General features: G+C 44.8%; 1 protein-coding gene and 1 non-coding gene across 3 annotated transcripts; one reads left to right on the top strand and one right to left on the bottom strand.

The window, feature by feature from the left end:
• Nucleotides 1-3149: 3149 nt before the first annotated feature.
• On the bottom strand, nucleotides 3150-3222 carry trnar-acg (transfer RNA arginine (anticodon ACG)). Its single transcript has one exon. It is a non-coding gene; the product is annotated as a tRNA-Arg (tRNA).
• Nucleotides 3223-10103: 6881 nt separating this feature from the next.
• Nucleotides 10104-22082, top strand: LOC144484024 (ER membrane protein complex subunit 4-like). Of its 2 annotated transcripts, none has more exons than XM_078202579.1 (4): nucleotides 10104-10313; nucleotides 10967-11078; nucleotides 11285-11438; nucleotides 21756-22082. In XM_078202579.1, exons 1-4 carry the CDS (start codon nucleotides 10246-10248, stop codon nucleotides 21764-21766), a joined length of 345 nt encoding a protein of 114 aa, XP_078058705.1. In that variant the 5' UTR covers nucleotides 10104-10245; the 3' UTR covers nucleotides 21767-22082. The 2 variants fall into 2 exon arrangements, with proteins under 2 accessions (XP_078058705.1, XP_078058704.1); XM_078202578.1 differs by having other exon boundaries at nucleotides 10107-10346; nucleotides 21756-22076.
• Nucleotides 22083-22414: the final 332 nt, after the last annotated feature.

Below are 22414 nucleotides of genomic sequence, written 5' to 3' on the forward strand. Positions count from 1 at the left end.
TTTCAATATTTAGTATCAACGCATTATTTAACACACGTCTTCATGATGAATTGAATATCTCTGAAATTGAATATCACTCAATTGCAAACATAACTGACCACCAAATGAATCGAGTCACCGGGTAATACAGATCGCAATTTTGAGAATGACCATAGTCAGCTTTTAAACAAAGTCAATTACATTTAAATGGAAGGGATTGAAGAATTATCTCTTAGTTACACTTGAGCCTTTTTTTGTCATGGGCGCGAAACATTCAGACGCATGAATTCCGGCCATCTATGGGAAAGTCCAGTAGATCCGCACTGAGTCTCGATTTCCTCATCTGTCTCAGTGGCTTTTCCAATTTTTTGCTATGAAGAACGATATAAAAACTCTTCTGGGAAATGTGCGCCATTTCCTCTGGTTTACTTACAGTATCACTTGTGTCTGTCTTTTTGAGCACACACTACTATTTGTCATGTTCCAGATGGTGATTATGTCATTCTGCACTGATAGACCCATTAAATTCGGTTGTAGACTGAACGACATGCGAATATGTACACGTTGTCAAAGTCGAAAGGTTTCTTTCCTGTCAGTGCGTCAAGAAATATCAGCATTTCTTATTTTACAGAAAGCATTTGAGGCTCAGGTTAGAGCAAAAATAATTTGGCTGTCACATCAAAGTTCGGATAATGTTGAGCAACGAACTGAAATCATGCAGATTTCTTCACCCGACATGAGAAAACTTAATGAACGTTTCCCCCCGGGGACCTTTGGCGTGTGAGGCGAACGTGATAACCACTATAGAAACAGCTGGCAGCAAACTCCAGCAAATCTATCTATCTGCAATGTTAACTGCGCTGTGTTTCTGCAGGTTTCAATGGCTTGACTGAGAGCCCATGTCACTTGTTTCAGGAAGAAAACCGTTACTTTCAATCTGATTGCTCGCATTATCTTGAACTTCAAAATTTAAAAGCGTTCGTTTGGCAAATATCTACGGGACCAATGATTTCTGCTCATTCATTAATGCATCCAGTCTCATCGTCCATTGAAAATTCTCAACCGATTGTGCTCATTAATAAAAGCAAATTACTGAGGATGCTGGAATCAGAAAACAAAAGAGAAAATGCTGGAAAATCTCACGTGGTCTGGCAGCATCTGTGAGGAGAGAAAGGAGCTGACGTTTCAGATCCAGATGGCACTTTATCAAAGCTCATTGTACAATTGTACTCAGTATTTGTTTCAATATTTAATATCAATGCATTATTTAACACATATGTCACAGTTTAACACAGAAAACATCGCTATCACCGGCTCCTGTGAGATCGAGTCTGCAGCAATGACACCTGCAGAAATTTAGAAACATCAAGCGTTAAGATGTCATTATCATTTGATTGTAAATAATAGCATTAGGGAACGGATCACATTGTAATTTGCAACAAAGCGAAATTAAATTAATGTCGAAGTTGCTTGCAAGAGGAAGATTGTGTAAATTGTTGACTGACCAAGTAAGAGAGCTGAAACAGTGAGAACTTAATACAAAACGAGACCCTACATGTTAGCAGCAAGTTTATTGCGGAATTAAACAGAATGGGTGAACCTGTAATTGTTTCTGTGAAGATATTCACATATATCCGGTCTCTCCAGCGATTGGTTCATTCCTGAAAGAATCAACTGGTGACGTCTAATCAGCTCCACGGCCTCCTGTTCTCCAATTCATCCGTCACCTGATGAAGGCGCAGCGCTCCGAAAGCTCGTGCTACCAATTTTAACCTGGTGTTGTGAGACTACTCATTGTGCCTACCCCAGTCCAACGCAGGCAACTCCACATCATGGCCAATTCATCCAATCAGCTCACAGACCCTTTGATCTCCAATTCATTACGTCAGAGCAGCTTCAGCGAATCAGTCAAGTTGTTTTTTAGAGAGACGAGAATTCACTGCAATATTGGCCCCTTACACAGCGTGGGAGGTGATGGCCGTGAGGGGAAACAGTTAATGTTGTTGTAACAATGTCGGAAGTTCCAATTCGATAGTTTCAATATTTTGCATATCTCTTTTCATATTATATCAAATTGAAAACATACACAACTAAGAACCAATGTCCCAAAATACCTTTTTTTGATTTTGGGATGCCTCGCATTTAACATCAGCGGGGTTCTTATCAAACATCACAGCAGCGGGTGGGGGCGGTGGAGGGGGAAGGGGTATGGTTCCATAGATTGATCTTCCAGATTCAATATCATCGAGGAGATTCTGAACAGGCGTTGGAGTTTGGCGACTCGGGGATTTTCACAGTAACTTAATTTCAGTGTGAATGTAAGCCTACTTGTGACTAATAAATAAACTTTATACTTGCCTCAGAATGTTCCTGGAAACATCTCTTTTCTCAGGGAATCCATCTCCGGCCTCAGAATTTATATTTATCTAAATTAACTGCATCTAACACTCGTAGGCAATGAGTTTCTGGTTCTTAGCGCTCGCTGCGGAAAAATGTTCCTTCCAAATCTTCTCTGCGCCCGCCTTGCCAAAAATCTTTAAATTTGCCTCTTCCCCCTCAAAACTTATCCTAATTTAGTCCACCTCGATTAAATCACTCCTCAATCTTCTTCACTCAAATGGAGAATAATCGCAGGGTCATAAACCTCGCTAATTTTAACTTTTCTAAACTAAACTTACTTCAAAGAAATTCCTCAATGGAATTTAACTAGAATTTCTCAACTTTTGAAAAAACATTTCGATGGAACTTGAGTATTTTGTGAACTTCTTTCTACGAAAGATATTTAAATTAAATTCCTTCGCAGAGTTTTACAAATTTTCATCAACTTATTAGAAACTATTTTCACCATTTTCAAAAATGTAAGATTTCCACGTTATTTATCTAGAAATTCCCAACTTTTTAAAAGATAGCTTAAAATACTTTTTCCAAATAATTTCACGAAAATTCGTAATTTAAAGAAAATAATTTAAACATACTCAATGAAAGTTTATCAGTGGAATCTTACTTAAAATGGCCAACTTTCTTTTGAAAATTAATGACCTAAGATAAATTTCTTCATAGAAGGTGACTGGATTGAGTAAACATTTGTCTGAATTGGTTCAAAGTTACTGAAAATACATTTTTTCATCGAAACTGAAATGGAGTTTACGAACTATTTTTAAAATTTACAGCGAGCCAGCCAGGAGTCGAACCTGGAATCTTCTGATCCGTAGTCAGACGCGTTATCCATTGCGCCACTGGCCCACATACGTGGAATTTGCAACATTTGCTACATATTGGCCAGACGGTTCAAAGCCGGGCAGAAACCAATACGTTTAAGTGAGGAAAGGTTGCTTAATTAATATTTTATTTACTGCCATCCCTAATGGCCCTTGAATTCAGTCAATCTGCTGTGTTGGAATTCAGCCTGCTTCTCTGCGTTTAATTTCCAGCGACAGTAACACGACTCAACCCCTAACTACTCCCTCTGTGAATCCACTGCCGAACATTACCCGAGTAGAATATCTTACAATCAAAGACATTGGCTCTTAGTTATGCCTAAAAATACATTCAGGGAAAAAGAGAAGTGCTGAAAATTCACAACAAAATGAACAGGAAAGAAGATGCGCTTATTGTGACTCAGGAGACATTTTATCAGTTCGAGGTGGCTACAAGAGCAGGTCAGAGGCTGGGAAACCTGCGGCGAATAACTCACCTCCTGACTCCCAAAAAACAGACCACGATCTACAAGGCACAAATCAGGAGTGTGATAGAATACTTTCCACTTGTCTGGAGGATGCAGGAATTCACCAAACGCACATTAGACAGCACCTTCAAAACCCAAGACCACTACCACTGGCAGGTTTGCCCCCACTCCCCCGATCCACTGCATACCCCCCCCCTCCCCCCCGCACCTCAAGTCACTCAGCATTCTGATTTGGAAATATATCACCGTTCCTTCACAGTCATTGGGATAAATTCCTGGAATTCTCTCCCTAACAGCACTGTGGGTGTACCTACACAAATACACTGCAACGTTTCAAGAAGACAGGTCACCACCACATTCTCAAGGGTAATTACTGATGGGCAGTCCATGCTGATCTAACCAAGCGACACCCACATGAACAAAAAGAAACATCCAGCCAGTTCCCCGAACCCGCAGTCATGGGGTCAGCTGAAGAGGTGAATGGGGATAAAATGAATGTCCAGTTGCATAGCCAACCCTGTTGAACGTATCTTGATTGTCTATCGAATGTGTTGTGCTGATAGATTCCCCGCAGTTTGTGCTCAGGTTCTCAAACTAAACCCCATGAGAACCAATCCCTTCATCTGCACCGCAAAGAAATAAACAAAATCTGCAATTTATAGAATCTCATAGAATTTTGTGGGAGAGGACGCCACAATGGTTAGATCTGCTGCCTCAGCATGCCAAGTACGTTGTTTCGATTCCTGGTTTAGTCACTATCTGTGATGATGAAGATTTGCAGCTTTTACAAGCTGCAGCAATAGCACGAATGCAACCCCATTGCCGTAATGGGTAAGATACTGGCTTTATAAACCACGGGTTGTGTACTCGAGTCCCATCTGGAGTGTAGATATCAAACGGTTAGGTGTCCAACGCTGGCAAATGCATTTCCTATAGACCCTGGCTGTTTCTGGGAAGATGCATTTTGGGTTAGCACTGCTGCCTCACAGCGCCAGGGTCCCAGGTTCAATTCTTGACCTCGGGTCACAGTATGTGTGGAGTTTGCACTTTCTCCCTGTAGTTTCCTCCGGGTGCTCCGGTTTCCTCCCATAGTGATCTATCTAGATAGATAGTTATATAGTATGCTGCCTTCTGTTAGGCTTTATATATGTGCTTGTATATAATGCAGTATACTGCAGATTCTGTAAATCTGAAATAAAAACAGAAAATGCTGGGTTATTTCAGTAGTTCTGGCAGTATCTGCGGAGCGAGAAACAGAGTTAACGTTTCCAGTCCAGATGTCAGATGGCCAACCCGGACACGATGGGCCGAAGGGCCCCTTTCCGTTCTGTAAAACTTTGTGCCTCTATGATCCTTTTTCGGAGTTGGCCAGCGGAAAGCAATCCCGCCGTTTGCACCCGAAACAAATCACAATACCTGACTTGGTCAAAAGGAGGCAATTAAAGGGCTCGTCTAGGATTTGAACCCGGAACCTCCCGCATGTCTCATCGACTAAAATACCCGAAGCAATAATCATGCTCTTCGACCAACCAACCTACCCAAAAGCAAGCGTAAGCAAAATATAGCTCATTTCTCTTTCGCCAATGCAGTTTAGCCATCTCTGATGAAAGCCGACATTGTTGAAATAATCCACCACATCAGCATTTGTGGACTTAAAGCTCCAGCAAAATATCCGCCCAATATTGCTAACTCGACTGGGCGCTTTTGTGTATAAAGTACACATATTACCCGTCAGGCTACACAAAGAATGCCGAGTGCCAAGCTGAACGAACGAGAATATTTGCAGTATATCAACAGTAATATCAACTTTGAAAACTCATAATATATCTCGTGAAACAATATAAGTTTGCTATCAATGCTAAAATATTTCTGTTCCGACATTTGCTCTTTTAATTACATTTTCTCAATAATGTTACTGGCCACGACTGGAGACTGCAAATAGCCCCGAGCCTGAACGCAACATGGTATCGTCCTGCCCTCTGGTGGCAGAGATATGGAACTACAAAATGCAGCTTTCTCCCACCTATGAATCTTCAAGACTCATGTTTGTGTTCGACAATTTCCGTCGATTAATTCTTCCGCGTTTTTATTTATTCCCCTTTTCAAATCTGAGACTGCACCTCGGGTGTAGAATCATTTTTCATGAATCTACCTCTTCTGGAAAAGGCAAACTTTTCCAGATGTGGCTCATGGAGACTCTGTCACTCAGCCGCGGTCCGCAGCAGTTAAAACAGAAGAACAGGTGACTTTAAAATGGAGTTATAATACCACATTTTACCCTCTGAAAAGGGCAACATTCTGAACAGGTCAATAAAGTTACTTTTCGTACCTCCCTTGTTATAAGCCAAAGAAACCAAATTAGTCTGTTAATCCCTGACACTATTCTGATTTGTAACCAATTTGTCCAAACTATGGGTGTTCTCCCGATTTTGTCGTCCCAGGATTTGAACAGCGAACTCCAGCCATGATTTTCACAGATTTAGCATCATTTTCCCAAATAAATATCAACAGTCACAAAGACCGTGTCTAAAGAGCCGTAATTTAGATTTTTCGGCAGCATGTGTGTCTTGTTCTGTATTGTAGTGAGGAACCCAGTCAACAGCCTAATTCCAGCGCGCAGAACCCGCCACCAGAGAGCGCCACATTCTAGCCTGGGTGCCAGAAACTCACGTGATATTATCACTGACACCTGCATGGATGGTAGGCTTGTGAGGTCACAATAGACACAGCCCCCCCCCCCCCAACACCCACAAACACAGACACATAAACTCACACTGACCCACGCACACTGACACTCTCACAAACACACTCACTGCAATGAGCTGAACAGAGCCCGGGTTCCCTCTCTCCTTCTCAATCTCTGACTCACTCCGTTCCCATTCAGTGAGATAGATTCACTCAGACATGTTTCTGATCTTCCTGGCGGCACTCTTGCACGGTAAGCACTGGGTAACGTACATCAAGCCAGATAAACACATTAGATGGTAATATAATTAACCATCACAATTATCGATGTGAGGGGTGAATGGGGGTGGGGGAGGTGGGGGTGGGGGTGGGGGAGGTGGGGGTGGGGGGTGGGGGGGGGAGGGGCGGGTGCTGCAGAAACAATCGCAGATACAAACATTAACTCTTGATATTTCATTCCTCTACCTTCACAGGCGGACTGTGCGCAGATCCAGTAGCACAGTCATCGCTGCCAATAACCGCATCAGAAGGGGATTCAGTGCAGTTGGGTTGTGAATATACAGACAAGAATATGTACAGCATGCAATGGTATCAGCAGAAACCGACACAACCAGCGACATGGATTATTACCAAAGCATTAACAGTGAAGGAAGATGACGTTTCAGGACGATATCTGGCGGCTTCTGACGCGTCTAAACAGAACGGTTACCTCAATATAAGCACCCTCAGAGTGCAGGACGGGGCGGTCTATTACTGTGCAGTGAGGCACAGCGTTAGATTAAAGCTAAAACCCCGTACAAAAACCTTAGCGAGTATTTACAACTCCATTCAGTTTCCTCCTGCGCGAATGGTTTGACCCGGCTTCAAGAAGACAGTCATTTCTATTTAGGGTAGAGCCGACGGGATGATTGGATACCACCTGAAAACTCTGTCAGCAATAAGCCAATAAGCAGATGGTGTTATCTAATATTCTCTTGATTCTCGATCCAGTGATCTCAGCTCTTCCTCCCATTGATTCTGTAGGATGTGACATCCACTGCTCTCAGCTTTATCTCGTTCGATATTCTGCAACTTTCGGAGACACAAGTCCCTGGAATCCACGAGCAGCAGCAGCGATGCGGAGCTCCCTTCTCGCTGTTTTCTGGGTGACATTCATTGTCGGTAAGAAGTTTGAAACTTGAAAAAGAGTAAAAGGGAGTTTAATTTATGGAGGAAGAAGTTTGAAAAGCAGGACTTTCGTGTTAAACAAGTATTAGACCTGCCTTAGAGCACAAATGAATCTTTGTTTGTGGCTTTGGTCTTTTGGAGAACAGGTTCTAAAAGCGCACAGCAAAGGCGATTTAAAGAGATGGTCCCAGGGTTGGAAGATGAGAGCTATCAGAAAGCATTATAAAAATTATGATTACTCTCTCTCTCTGGACGAGAAGACGATCAGGTAATCTGACTGATTTCTGGACAATGATGATCAAATCAATTTAAATAATAATAAAGCAAATCAAAGAGATTTAGTGTGCTGGACGGGGAGAGGATGATTCCATCTGGGGAGAATTACATATCTGTGTCCCATAAATCTAAGTGTAACAAAAAGATCAACTGGGAATTACAGAGAAACTTTTTTTGAAAGAGTTCTGTGGAAGTGACTCACACTGACACAATGAACTGTTGAGGAGAGGAGTAACGATGCATTTGAGGGCAAACTAGAGAACCCGCTGAGGTAGAAAGGGATAGAGGTATTTGAGATGAGGCAGGAGGGAGGATTCTCCGAGGGATTGTGAAAGGGGACATAGATCAGTTGGAGTGAATGTGTTAGAATTTAATACCTTCTTTTATGTTGCACTGATTTTTCACCCTCGCTTCAAGTGAACTTTTAATCAATGACTTTTGTTTGTTAACCTTGTGTTCTCGGTCTGAACGATGGAGATTCTGTTACTCGGCGGGAATCCTCACTCACACAGACAGAGTGAGAAGATGTCACTTTAATCTGCACCTATACCGACGATGCTTATTATTTATTCTGGTGTTGTCAATACCCAGGCAGACATCCCTCCAAACTATCCACAACACCATCAACTTTTGTGTCGTCGGCAAACTTACCAACCCATCCCTCCACTTCCTCATCCAGTCATTTATGAAAATGACAAACAGCAAGGGTCCCAGAACAGATCCCTGGGGCAATCCACTGGTGACCGACCTCCATTCAGAAAAAGACCCATCTACAACTACTCTCTGCCTTCTGCAGGCAAGCCAGTTCTGGATCCACAAGGCAACAGCCCCTTGGATCCCATGCCCTCTCACTTTCTCGAGAAGTCTTGCATGGGGGACCTTATCGAATGCCTTGCTGAAGTCCATGTAAACCACATCTACCGCTTTTCCTTCGTCAATGTGTTCAGTCACATTTTCAAAGAACTCCACCAGGCTCGTAAGACACAATTTGCCTTTGACAAAGCCGTGCTGACTATGTTTGAGCATCCTAAACTTCTCTAAATGTTCATAAATCCTGTCCCTCAGGATTTTCTCCATCAACTTACCAACCACTGAGGTTAGACTCACCAGTCGGTAATTTCCTGGGCTATCCCTATTCCCTTTCTTCAATATAGGAACCACATCCGCAATCCTCCAGAACCTCTCCCGTCTCCATCGATGATGCAAAGATCATCGCCAGAGGCTCTGCAGTCTCTTCCCTCGCCTCCCACAGTAACCTGGGGTACATCCCACCCGGTCCCAGCAACTTATCTATCTTGATGCTATTCAAAATTTCTAACACATCCTCTTTCTTAATGTCCTCATACTCAATCTTTTCAGTCCACCTCAATCCTGTAGTACAACCACCCAGGTCTTTTTCCACTGTGAATACCGAGGTAAAATATTCATTAAGCACCTCTGCTATTTCTTCCAGTTCTGTACAGACTTTCTCACCTTCACATTTTATAGGTCCTATTCCTTCACATCTCATCCTTTTACTCTTCACATATTTATAGAACGCCTCAGGGTTCTCCTTAATCTTACCTGCCAAGGCCTTCTCGTGACCGCTTCTTGCTCTCCTAATTTCTTTCTTAAGTCCCTTCCTACAAGCCGTATACTCATCTAGATCCCTACCATTGCCTAGCTCTCTTTTATGAACTCTCTGAATATTCAATTCAGAATGAGGAGATGCATAATAAATAAATGTATTGATGTTAAATGTTGAATAATGAAACAAATACCGAGTAAAATAGATTGACAATGATGCATTTACCACAGAGGCTCATTTTCAGTTTTTGTTTCAGATTCCAGCATCCACAGTTTTTTGCTTTTATTTATTCGCTCTGACCTGGGCCTCAAAATTCATTCAGGGCGATCGGAAATACTGGATTTTCATGAGAAGAAAAAGAGGAGCATGTTCTCCAGGAGCACCTGGAGAACGTGCAGACTCCGCACAGGCAGTCACCCAAGCCGAGAAACGAACATGAGTCCCTGGTGCTATAATGGTTGTCCACAGAGAGAATGTGGACAGCCATTAGCAGTCTTTTCCCCTGGTTTCTGTGGCTATGGCTCATCTTTAATTCCCTCACCCTGCAGTATAAATATCTCCCACTTGCTATTTCTTTTTGCTTTGATAAAGGGTCATCTGGACTCAATATTGCAAATATCTCTGACATTAAGTGATGTCCATCTTTGTGCGGGGCAAACGTGCTCCATTTGGACAGAAGGTGAAGTGTCGGAACAGATGTGCCGCTAAAAAAGATGACGACGATGTGGGGGCGGGGCTTTGGGCGGTGCCCGCAGAACGCTAAGGCGGTTGGGCTTGCACATCCGCATTGGAGCGGGAGTGTTTTGTTGACGGAAATACGCTGCTTCTTCTCTTGATCGGAATCAGATTTGAAAGGGGGGGACGGTTAACGGTCAGCGGCGTTGTCATGGCTGCAGGGGCGGGGCTTGACAACCGCGCGTGCTGGCACAAGCGGACCCTGAGCGGCACCAGCAGGTGCGGAGGCCGCGCGGGGAGCCGGGGTCTCGAGTAAGCGACAAGCCGGGTCAGCCCGCCTCTCCCGAGGGGACGCCACCGCACACTGGCCCGGGGACGTGGCACCAACCCAAAACTTCCCAACCCCGGGTTTTTCGCGCCTCTTTTACCCCTCACCGAGCTCCTGATCACAAAGCAGCCCCTCAAATCCCCCAGAAACCACTCAGACCCCACTTGGCATCTTTTCCCCAGGTCATGACCCTGAGATGCCATCTTGGTTTCAGCCCCTCCACCTGATCAGGTGCCAACTGCGGTGGTGGTTGGAGGAACGATTGCTCGGTTCCAGGGCCGGGTGCTGAACTGGATCTCTCTCAATGTCCCGCAGTGTTTGTTTTCAAGATACAATTTGGTACTTCTGGTGATTTGTCACTTTGTCCCTAAATGGAGGGCAAGCGGATTGGCACCCTGATTATCAATTCACACTAAATCCACTTCTGCAGCCCTTCATTCCCGTGGCAGTTCAGTGGACACAATGGCAGTGTGTGTCTGAGGTTTGCCCAAGCTTTAGTTCATGCTGGCACTATTGCCACCACGTTGGGGTCCTCAACAGAGAGACTCCCTCTTTAAAGAAGGTCTTGAAAGGGTGACCAACTTGTGTTTTCTGTTTCTCATAGGAGCCGTGATCAACAGTGTGGCCAGAGAGACTCCATGTGCCCAGTCGCATATTCGGACAAACAGCTACCGGACATCTGCATCCAAGAAACAGACAGGATCCTGGTCGAGAAAGTAAGTTGGATTTGAATGTGTCTTTAGTGTGTGGCTGACAACGCCCCTGGTTTGTCCACGGTGGTGAAGTACCTTGGTGAACCACAGCAGCCTGTGTGTTAAAGGGTTAATGGTGATCCTTACTTCCAGGCCTGGGTATAAGATCAGCATATGGCCTCCCCTAACCGGCCCCCTTCACTGATACCCTGCTCACTTTCTGTTTTCAGTCCTGCTGGGACACCGCCTTGGGCCCATTGAAACAGCTGCCCATGAATCTGTTCATCATGTACATGGCTGGCAACACCATCTCCATCCTCCCTATCATGATGGTGTGCATGATGGCCTGGAGACCCATACAGGCCTTCATGTCCCTGTCTGCAAGTGAGTATTGTTTTGAATCTACAGCTCAGAAACAGCTCTGAACCGGCATCACTTGAGTGCAGCTTAGAATAGAGTTCTGGGAGTTGGGTAATTAACGGAGTTAGGGAAGGAAGGGAAAGAGGTGCCCTTTTGCTTTCTACCTTTCTCAGCATTTAGGAAGTGATCTTACTCTTCGACAGGAGAAGAAGCCAGATTTTTTGTGAGTATCTGCTAAGTAACTAAGATTTATTCTGTTCCTAAGGATCAAAATAGTATAAGAACATAAGAACATAAGAAATAGGAGCAGGAGTAGGCCATCTAGCCCCTCGAGCCTGCCCCGCCATTCAATAAGATCATGGCTGATCTGACGTGGATCAGTACCACTTACCCGCCTGATCCCCATAACCCTTAATTCCCTTACCGCTCAGGAATCCATCCATCCGCGCTTTAAACATATTCAGCGAGGTAGCCTCCACCACCTCAGTGGGCAGAGAATTCCAGAGATTCACCACCCTCTGGGAGAAGAAGTTCCTCCTCAACTCTGTCTTAAACCGACCCCCCTTTATTTTGAGGCTGTGTCCTCTAGTTTTAACTTCCTTACTAAGTGGAAAGAATCTCTCCGCCTCCACCCTATCCAGCCCCCGCATTATCTTATAAGTCTCCATAAGATCCCCCCTCATCCTTCTAAACTCCAACGAGTACAAACCCAATCTCCTCAGCCTCTCCTCATAATCCAAACCCCTCATCTCCGGTATCAACCTGGTGAACCTTCTCTGCTCTCCCTCCAATGCCAATATATCCTTCCTCATATAAGGGGACCAATACTGCACACAGTATTCCAGCTGCGGCCTCACCAATGCCCTGTACAGGTGCATCAAGACATCCCTGCTTTTATATTCTATCCCCCTCGCAATATAGGCCAACATCCCATTTGCCTTCTTGATCACCTGTTGTACCTGCAGACTGGGCTTTTGCGTCTCATGCACAAGGACCCCCAGGTCCCTTTGCACGGTAGCATGTTTTAATTTGTTTCCATTGAGATAGTAATCCCATTTGTTATTATTTCCTCCAAAGTGTATAACCTCGCATTTCTCAACGTTATACTCCATTTGCCATATCCTCGCCCACTCACTCAGCCTGTCCAAATCTCTCTGCAGATCTTCTCCGTCCTCCACACGATTCACTTTTCCACTTATCTTTGTGTCGTCTGCAAACTTCGTTACCCTACACTCCGTCCCCGCCTCCAGATCATCTATATAAATGGTAAACAGTTGCGGCCCGAGTACCGATCCCTGCGGCACGCCACTAGTTACCTTCCTCCAACCGGAAAAACACCCATTTATTCCGACTCTTTGCTTCCTGTCGGATAGCCAGTCCCCAATCCACTTTAACACACTACCCCCAACTCCGTGTGCCCTAATCTTCTTCAGCAGCCTTTTATGGGGCACCTTATCAAACGCCTTTTGGAAATCCAAAAACACCGCATCCACCGGTTCTCCTCCATCAACCGCCCTAGTCACATCTTCATAAAAATCCAACATGTTCGTCAAGCACGACTTTCCCCTCATGAATCCATGCTGCGTCTGATTGATCGAACCATTTCTATCCAGATGCCCTGCTATCTCCTCCTTAATAATGGATTCCAGCATTTTCCCTACTACAGACGTTAAGCTGACCGGCCTATAGTTACCCGCCTTTTGTCTCCTTCCTTTTTTAAACAGCGGCGTAACATTAGCCGTTTTCCAATCAACCGGCACTACCCCAGAATGCAACGAGTTTTGATAAATAATCACTAACGCATCCACTATTACCTCTGACATTTCTTTCAATACCCTGGGATGCATTCCATCCGGACCCGGGGACTTGTCCACCTTCAGTCCCATTAGTCTACCCAGCACTGCCTCTCTGGTAACATTAATCGTATTAAGTATTTCTCCTGCTGCCAACCCTCTATCGTTAATATTTGGCAAACTATTTGTGTCCTCCACCGTGAAGACCGACACAAAAAACTTATTTAAAAACTCAGCCATATCCTCATTTCCCACTATTAACTCCCCCCTCTCGTCCTCCAAGGGTCCAACATTCACTCTAGCCACTCTATTCCTTTTTATATATTTATAAAAACTTTTACTATCATTTTTTATATTAATTGCTAGCCTAGCTTCATAGTCTATCCTTCCTTTCTTTATCGCTTTCTTAGTCTCTCTTTGTTGTTTCTTAAATTTTTCCCAATCACTTGTTTCTCCACTATTTTTGGCCACTCTGTACGCAGCTGTTTTTATTTTAATACTCTCCTTTATTTCCTTCGTTATCCACGGCTGGTTCTCCCTTTTCTTACAATCCTTGTTTTTTGCTGGAATATATTTTTGCTGAGAACTGAAAAGGATCTCCTTAAAAATCCTCCACTGTTCCTCAGCTATCCTACCTGCCAGCCTGCTCTCCCAGTCTACCTTAGCCAATTCATCCCTCATCCTATCATATTTCCCTCTGTTCAAACAGAGGACACTGGTTTGAGACCAAACTTTCTCCTCTTCCATCTGAATCAGAAATTCGACCATATTGTGGTCACTAGACCCAAGAGGGTCCTTCACAATAAGATCCTTAATTCTACCTACCTCGTTACACAATACCAGATCCAAAATAGCTCGTTCCCTCGTCGGTTCCGTAACATGCTGTTCAAGGAAACTATCCCGACAGCATTCTAAGAACTCTTCCTCCATTCCACCATTACCGACTTGAGTCTGCCAGTCAATGTGCATGTTGAAGTCCCCCATGATTATTGCCGTTCCGTTTTTACACGCATCCCTTATCTGCTTGTTTATAGTCCTCCCTACCTCAACATTATTATTCGGGGGCCTATATACCACACCTACTAGTATCTTTCTCCCTCTACTATTCCTCATCTCTACCCATAACGATTCCACGTTTTGTTCCTCAGAGCCTATGTCATCCCTCAGTACTACCCTGATATTATCTCTTATTAATAGCGCGACCCCACCACCTTTTCCTTCCTGTCTATTCTTCCTAAACGCCTGATACCCCTGGATATTCATCTCCCAGTCCTGGTCACCTTTCAGCCACGTTTCTGTAATGGCCACGAGATCGTACCCACTTGTGCTGATTTGCACCATCAACTCATTCACCTTGTTCCGAATGCTTCGTGCATTCAGGCAAAGTGTCCTTATTCCAGCTTTTATCTGAACCCGCTTTGATGAGTCGCGAACACCGTCTCCCTCTACTCCCTTATCTAAATTACCGCCTTCATTCACTTGCACCCTCTCCTCTACCATTAATTTTGTAATTCCCCTTACCCCTGCATCCTCCCCCCCATCAATTAGTTCCTTGATCCTAGTCAACTCTTCTAGCTCCCCTCCCCCCAACCTATCTAGTTTAAATTCTCCCCAGTAGCCTTAGCCAACCTACCGGCCAGGATATTGGTCCCCGTGTGATTCAAGTTCCACCCGTTTTTTGTATACAGATCTCCCCTGCCCCTAAAGAGGTCCCAATGGTCCAGGAACCTGAATCCCTGCCCCCTGCACCAGTCCCTCAGCCACACATTCATCCTCCACCTCACTCCATTCCTGCCCTCACCTTCCCGTGGCACAGGCAGTAATCCTGAGATTACTACCTTTGCTTTCCTCTTTCTCAGCTGTCTCCCTAATTCCCTGTACTCCCTTTTCATGACCCCTTCTCCCTTCCTACCCACATCAGCGGTACCAATATGTACCGCTACCTCAGGCTCCTCTCCCTCCCACCTCAGGATTTCTGGGACGCGACTAGCGACATCCTGGATCCCGGCCCCAGGGAGGCAGACCACCATGCGAGAATCCCGCCTACCTCCGCAGAAACGCCTGTCTGTCCCCTTCACCATCGAGTCCCCGATTACTACCGCCTTCCTCCTCTTTTCCTTAGCCCTCTGAGTTACAGGGCTGGACTCCACTGCGGAGACACGGCCACTGCTGCTTCCCCCAGGCGGGCTGTCCCCCGCAGCAGTACTCAAGCAGGAGTACTTGTTGTGCAGGGGCAAATCCACCGGGGTGCTCTCAACCACCCTAGCCTTACCCTTATAGCAACAGGTGGTAAGGTTAATAAAATACTTAAAAACAAAGATAAATTATCATTGGATAAAAGAAATAGTTTATTAGTACACATTCAAGCTGCAGCATTTGGGAGTTCCTGGGTGTCAGTTTGATCCAGGGCAAACAGGCATAGAGGTTTACAGCATGGAAACAGACCCTTCGGCCCAACTTGTCCATGCCACCCTTTTTTTAAAACCCCTGAGCTCGTCCCAATTGTCCACATTTCGTCCATATTCCTCTATACCCATTTTACTCATGTAACTGTCGAAATGCTTTTTAAAATACAAAATTGTACCCCCCTCTACTACTACCTCTGGCGGCTGGTTCCAGACACTCACCACCCTCTGCGCAAAACAATTGCCCCTCTGGACACTTTTCTAACTCTCCCCTCTCACCTTAAACCTATGCCCTCGAGTTTTAGACTCCCCTACCTTTGGGAAAAGATATTGACTATCTAGCTGACCTATGCCCCTCATTATTTTATAGACCTCTATAACATCAACCTCAGCCTCCAAAGCTCCAGAGGAAAAATGCCCCAGTCTATCCAGCCTCTCCTTATAACTCAAACGATCAAGTCTGGTAGCATCCTAGTAAATCTCTTCTGCACTCTTTCTAGTTTAATAATATCCTTTCTATAATAGGGTGACCAGAACTGTACATAGTATTCCAAGTGTGGCCTTACCAATGTCTTGTACAACTTCAACAAGATGTCCCAACTCCTGTATTCAATGTTCTGACCAATGAAACCAAGCATGCCGAATGCCTTATTCTCCACTCTGTCCACCTGTGACTCCACTTTCAAGGAGCTATGAACATGTACCCTTAGATCTCTTTGTGCTATAACTCTCCCCAACACCTACCATTAACTGAGTAAGTCAGACATAGAACATAGAACAGGCCCTTCGGCCCACGATGTTGTGCCGAGCTTTATCTGAAACAAAGATCAAGCTATCCCACTCCCTATCATCCTGGTGTGCTCCATGTGCCCGCTTAAATGTTCCTAAAGTGTCTGACTCCACTATCACTGCAGGCAGTCCATTCCACACCCCAACCATTCTCTGCGTAAAGAACCTACCTCTGATATCCTTCCTATATATCCCACCATGAACCCTATAGTTATGCCCCCTTGTCATACCTCCATCCACCCGAGGAAATAGTTTTTGAACCTTCACTCTATCTGTCCCCTTCATCATTTTATAAACCTCTATAAAGTCTCCCCTCAACCTCCTCCGCTCCAGAGAGAACAGCCCAAGCTCCCTCGACCTTTCCTCAGAAGACTTACCCTTCAAACCAGGCAGCATCCTGGTAAATCTCCTCTGCACTCTTTCCAGCGCTTCCACATCCTTCTTATAGTGAGGAGACCAGAACTGCACACAATATTCCAAATGTGGTCTCACCAAGGTCCTGTACAGTTGCAGCATAACCCCACGGCTCTTAAACTCCAACCCCCTGTTAATAAAAGCTAACACACTATAGGCCTTCTTCACAGCTCTATCCATTTGAGTGGCAACGTTCAGAGATCTGTGGATATGGACCCCAAGATCTCTCTGTTCCTCCACAGTCTTCAGAACCCTACCGTTGACCCTGTAATCCACATTTAAATTTGTCCTACCAAAATGAATCATCTCACATTTATCAGGGTTAAACTCCATCTGCCATTTTTCAGCCCAGCTTTGCATCCTATCTATGTCTCTTTGCAGCCTACAACAGCCCTCCACCTCATCCACTACTCCACCAATCTTGGTGTCTTCAGCAAATTTACTGATCCACCCTTCAGCCCCCTCCTCTCGGTCATTAATAAAAATCACAAATAGCAGAGGACCAAGCACTGATCCCTGTGGCACTCCGCTCGCAACCTGCCTCCAGTCCTAAAATTTTCCATTCACCACCACCCTCTGTCTTCGATCAGACAGCCAGATACCTATCCAATCGGCCAACTTTCCCTCTATCCCAACCCCCTTACTTTCATCATAAGCTGACCATGGGGGACATGGGGGACTTCATCCCACCTGCGCAGACACAAAGTCACTCACACGAATGAGACACTGTTTAAATGATCTGACTGTGGGAGCGGATTCAAAAGCTCTCAGGACCTGGTGTCCCACCAGCGCATTCACATTGAGGACAGACCGTTCAGCTGCTCTCACTGCACAAAGAGGTTTAAAAGGTCATCCAGCCTGTGGGAACATCAGCGAGTTCACACTGGGGAGAGACCATTCCCCTGCTCTGTGTGTGGGAAGGGATTCACTCAGTCATCCAGCCTGCAGAAACACAAAGCCACTCACTCCAAGGAGAGACCCTTTAAATGCTCTTCTGAGAGCCCGGCTTCAGAAGCTCTCGGGAACTGATGATCCCCGAGCACATTCACACCGGGAGAGGCCGTTCAGCTGCTCTCACTGTTGAAGGAGGTTTAGAATATCATCAACACTGCTGAAACACCAGTGAGTTCACACCGGGGAGAAACCATTCACCTGCTCGGTGTGTGCGAAAGGATTTACTCGGTTATCCAGCCTGCCCAGACACAACATCATCACACCCAGGAGAGACCCTTTAAATGTGGGCGTGGCTTCAAAAGCTCTCGGGATCTAATGTCCCACCAGTGAGTTCACACCAGGCAGAGGCTGGTCACCTGCTCTGACTGGGAAGGGATTCACTCAGTCAGCAAACTTGATGAAACACCAGTGAGTTCACAAGTGATTACAGTTCTGGGATTATTCTTGTGAATCTTTCTTGCCCCTTCCCCAGTGCCTCTGTTTCCTTTTCCTAAATGGAGATCACTAATAGAACATTTGGGTGGCACGGTAGCACAGTGGTTAGCACTGCTGCTTCACAGCTCCAGGGACCTTGGTTTGATCCCGGCTCGGGTCACTGTCTGTGTGGAGTTTCCACATTCTCCTCGTGCCTGTGTGGGTTTCCTCCGGGTGCTCCGGTCTCCTCCCACAGTCCAAAGATGTGCGGGTTAGGTTGAATAGTAGAGGGAGAAAGACACTAGTAGGTGTGGTATATAGGCCCCCAAATAATAATGTTGAGGTAGGGAGGGCTATAAACAAGCAGATAAGGGATGCGTGTAAAAACGGAAGGGCAATAATCATGGAGGACTTCAACATACACATTGACTGGCAGACTCAAGTCGGTAAGGGTGGAATGGAGGAAGAGTTCATAGAATGCTGTCGGGATAGTTTCCTTGAACAGCATGTTACGGAACCGACGAGGGAACGAGCTATTTTGGATCTGGTATTGTGTAACGAGGTAGGTAGAATTAAGGATCTTATTGTGAAGGACCCTCTTGGGTCTAGTGACCACAATATGGTCGAATTTCTGATTCAGATGGAAGAGGAGAAAGTTTGGTCCCAAACCAGTGTCCTCTGTTTGAACAGAGGGAAATATGATAGGATGAGGGATGAATTGGCTACGGTAGACTGGGAGAGCAGGCTGGCAGGTAGGATACCTGAGGAACAGTGGAGGATTTTTATGGAGATCCTTTTCAGTTCTCAGCAAAAATATATTCCAGCAAAAAACAAGGATTGTAAGAAAAGGGAGAACCAGCCGTGGATAACGAAGGAAATAAAGGAGAGTATTAAAATAAAAACAGCTGCGTACAGAGTGGCCAAAAATAGTGGAGAAACAAGTGATTGGGAAAAATTTAAGAAACAACAAAGAGAGACTAAGAAAGCGATAAAAAAGGAAGGATAGACTATGAAGCTAGGCTAGCAATTAATATAAAAAATGATAGTAAAAGTTTTTATAAATATATAAAAAGGAATAGAGTGGCTAGAGTGAATGTTGGACCCTTGGAGGACGAGAGGGGGGAGTTAATAGTGGGAAATGAGGATATGGCTGAGTCTTTAAATAAGTTTTTTGTGTCGGTCTTCACGGTGGAGGACACAAATAGTTTGCCAAATATTAACGATAGAGGGTTGGCAGCAGGAGAAATACTTAATACAATTAATGTTACCAGAGAGGCAGTGCTGGGTAGACGAATGGGACTGAAGGTGGACAAGTCCCCGGGTCCGGATGGAATGCATCCCAGGGTATTGAAAGAAATGTCAGAGGTAATAGTGGATGCGTTAGTGATTATTTATCAAAACTCGTTGCATTCTGGGGTAGTGCCGGTTGATTGGAAAACGGCTAATGTTACGCCGCTGTTTAAAAAAGGAAGGAGACAAAAGGCGGGTAACTATAGGCCGGTGAGCTTAACGTCTGTAGTAGGGAAAATGCTGGAATCCATTATTAAAGAGGAGATAGCAGGGCCTCTGGATAGAAATGGTTCGATCAATCAGACGCAGCATGGATTCATGAGGGGAAAGTCGTGCTTGACGAACATGTTGGATTTTTATGAAGATGTGACTAGGGCGGTTGATGGAGGAGAACCGGTGGATGCGGTGTTTTTAGATTTCCAAAAGGCGTTTGATAAGGTGCCCCATAAAAGACTGCTGAAGAAGATTAGGGCACACGGAGTTGGGGGTAGTGTGTTAAAGTGGATTGGGGACTGGCTATCCGACAGGAAGCAAAGAGTCGGAATAAATGAGTGTTTTTCCGGTTGGAGGAAGGTAACTAGTGGCGTGCCGCAGGGATCGGTACTCGGGCCGCAACTATTTAGCATTTATATAGATGATCTGGAGGAGGGGACGGAGTGTAGGGTAACGAAGTTTGCAGACGACACAAAGATAAGTGGAAAAGTGAATCGTGTGGAGGACGGAGAAGATCTGCAGAGAGGTTTGGACAGGCTGAGTGAGTGGGCGAGGATATGGCAAATGGAGTATAACGTTGATAAATGCGAGGTTATACACTTTGGAGGAAATAATAACAAATGGGATTACGATCTCAATGGAAAGAAATTAAAACATGCTACCGTGAAAAGGGACCTGGGGGTCCTTGTGCATGAGACGCAAAAGCCCAGTCTGCAGGTACAACAGGTGATCAAGAAGGCAAATGGGATGTTGGCCTATATCGCGAGGGGGATAGAATATAAAAGCAGGGATGTCTTGATGCACCTGTACAGGGCATTGGTGAGGCCGCAGCTGGAATACTGTGTGCAGTATTGGTCCCCTTATATGAGGAAGGATATATTGGCATTGGAGGGAGAGCAGAGAAGTTTCACCAGGTTGATACCGGAGATGAGGGGTTTGGATTATGAGGAGAGGCTGAGGAGATTGGGTTTGTACTCGTTGGAGTTTAGAAGGATGAGGGGGGATCTTATGGAGACTTATAAGATAATGCGGGGGCTGGATAGGGTGGAGGCGGAGAGATTCTTTCCACTTAGTAAGGAAGTTAAAACTAGAGGACACAGCCTCAAAATAAAGGGGGGTCGGTTTAAGACAGAGTTGAGGAGGAACTTCTTCTCCCAGAGGGTGGTGAATCTCTGGAATTCACTGCCCACTGAGGTGGTGGAGGCTACCTCGCTGAATATGTTTAAAGCACGGATGGATGGATTCCTGAGCGGTAAGGGAATTAAGGGTTATGGGGATCAGGCGGGTAAGTGGTACTGATCCACGTCAGATCAGCCATGATCTTATTGAATGGCGGGGCAGGCTCGAGGGGCTAGATGGCCTACTCCTGCTCCTATTTCTTATGTTCTTATGTTCTCAGTGAAACAGAGAATTACCGAAATGATAAAAAAATGAATCATTTCAGTGGCAGAGAAATTGACGTGTTCACGTAAATCAATCGCATAAGATTGATGGACTGGTGGTAAAAATAAGTAAAGAACTATTGGAACGTTAGGGGTTATCTGAAGATGGCTTGAAAATAACGCAATTAATGCAACACTTCAGTGAGATAAAACACTGCTTACAACTCACCGAGCCAACTGTGTTCAGGTCTGAGCCCAATAACTCACGGATGATGTACTGGCCTTGGTTATTGTGCAATACACAATACAATACACAATGATATATGATCTGAATTGTGGGTATTGGTCTCGAGAAACTTACATTTCAGTTAGTATCACAGGTCAGGAAACGTTGAAATTCAGAAAAAGAAAATTAAATGATTTAATAATGAGATTTTAAAAATGTCCGGCAGAGCTACGATCAAGGAGGAGAAAAAATGATATTAGAGCTAGCACAATAAGGTGTAATTTAACAATGGAATTGGGTTTGCAAATGTTTCCAAGAATCTGGGATTCTCAAAGCAAAAGCCTGCTGATTATTTTGAAAAATTAAAAAATGCCAAAACCTGAATACGTTTGTGTTTGGAATGTAAAAGCAAAGACGGTATATGTAGTTTTGATAATGGTCATTCATTATGTATTTGGCAGGAATGGAATGAATCGTACCGAATATGAAAAAAGTTTCGACAGAGTGGAAGGCCGCTTCCCACACATGTATTTATCTATTCTACGGAATCAGCGAAAGTCTGTGGCTCATCACACCATTCCTGGGCTTCGACTCCTCATAAATTTAAAGCAGTTTTATTTAGGGTGGTCTGGACAGGACAGCAATCTCCCCTTCATATATATATGACCTGAGAATTCATGGATGGTTATTCTGGGGCAAACGTTGAATCGACATTACACGCGGCATAGTTTCAACGACAATTCAACGGTGAATAAAATATCTGCTCCATGGAGATAAATGACACCCTTTAACTGAACATGAAATTTCAATTGCAGGAAATAAGAACGTTGTTTCATGTTCGCACACATCGGCTGCTGGAGTTGGGCATGGCGTTACCCATAACACAAAGGACAGGGGGAGATATTGCGTTGTGAAATGAGTCCGAAATCAGCAGAGGTTGATGGCTTTCATTTTTTCATTAATTTCACAATGAGACTCAGTGGATATTTTATCCCGTTTTTTAGCTCCTGTCTGAACTTCCTCTGGGTCACGCCATAAACAACGGTGTTGGTGCAAGAACTTAAAAGCTGAAGAGTATTCCCGGTTTCTTGTAAGATGAACTTTGGGTCATTAAAATTGG

The sequence above is a fragment of the Mustelus asterias genome, unplaced genomic scaffold (genome assembly GCF_964213995.1).
Source record: "Mustelus asterias unplaced genomic scaffold, sMusAst1.hap1.1 HAP1_SCAFFOLD_87, whole genome shotgun sequence".
NCBI lineage: Eukaryota > Metazoa > Chordata > Chondrichthyes > Carcharhiniformes > Triakidae > Mustelus > Mustelus asterias.

Excerpts from the sequence above, each read along its gene's own strand:
- LOC144484024 (XM_078202578.1), top strand. The coding sequence starts at position 10,246 with ATGGCTGCAGGGGCGGGGCTTGACAACCGCGCGTGCTGGCACAAGCGG. Across the intron at positions 10,347-10,966 it reads GCGGGGAGCCGGGGTCTCGA|GAGCCGTGATCAACAGTGTG; the intron begins GTAAGCGACAAG and ends TGTTTCTCATAG. Across the intron at positions 11,079-11,284 it reads ACAGGATCCTGGTCGAGAAA|TCCTGCTGGGACACCGCCTT; the intron begins GTAAGTTGGATT and ends TTCTGTTTTCAG.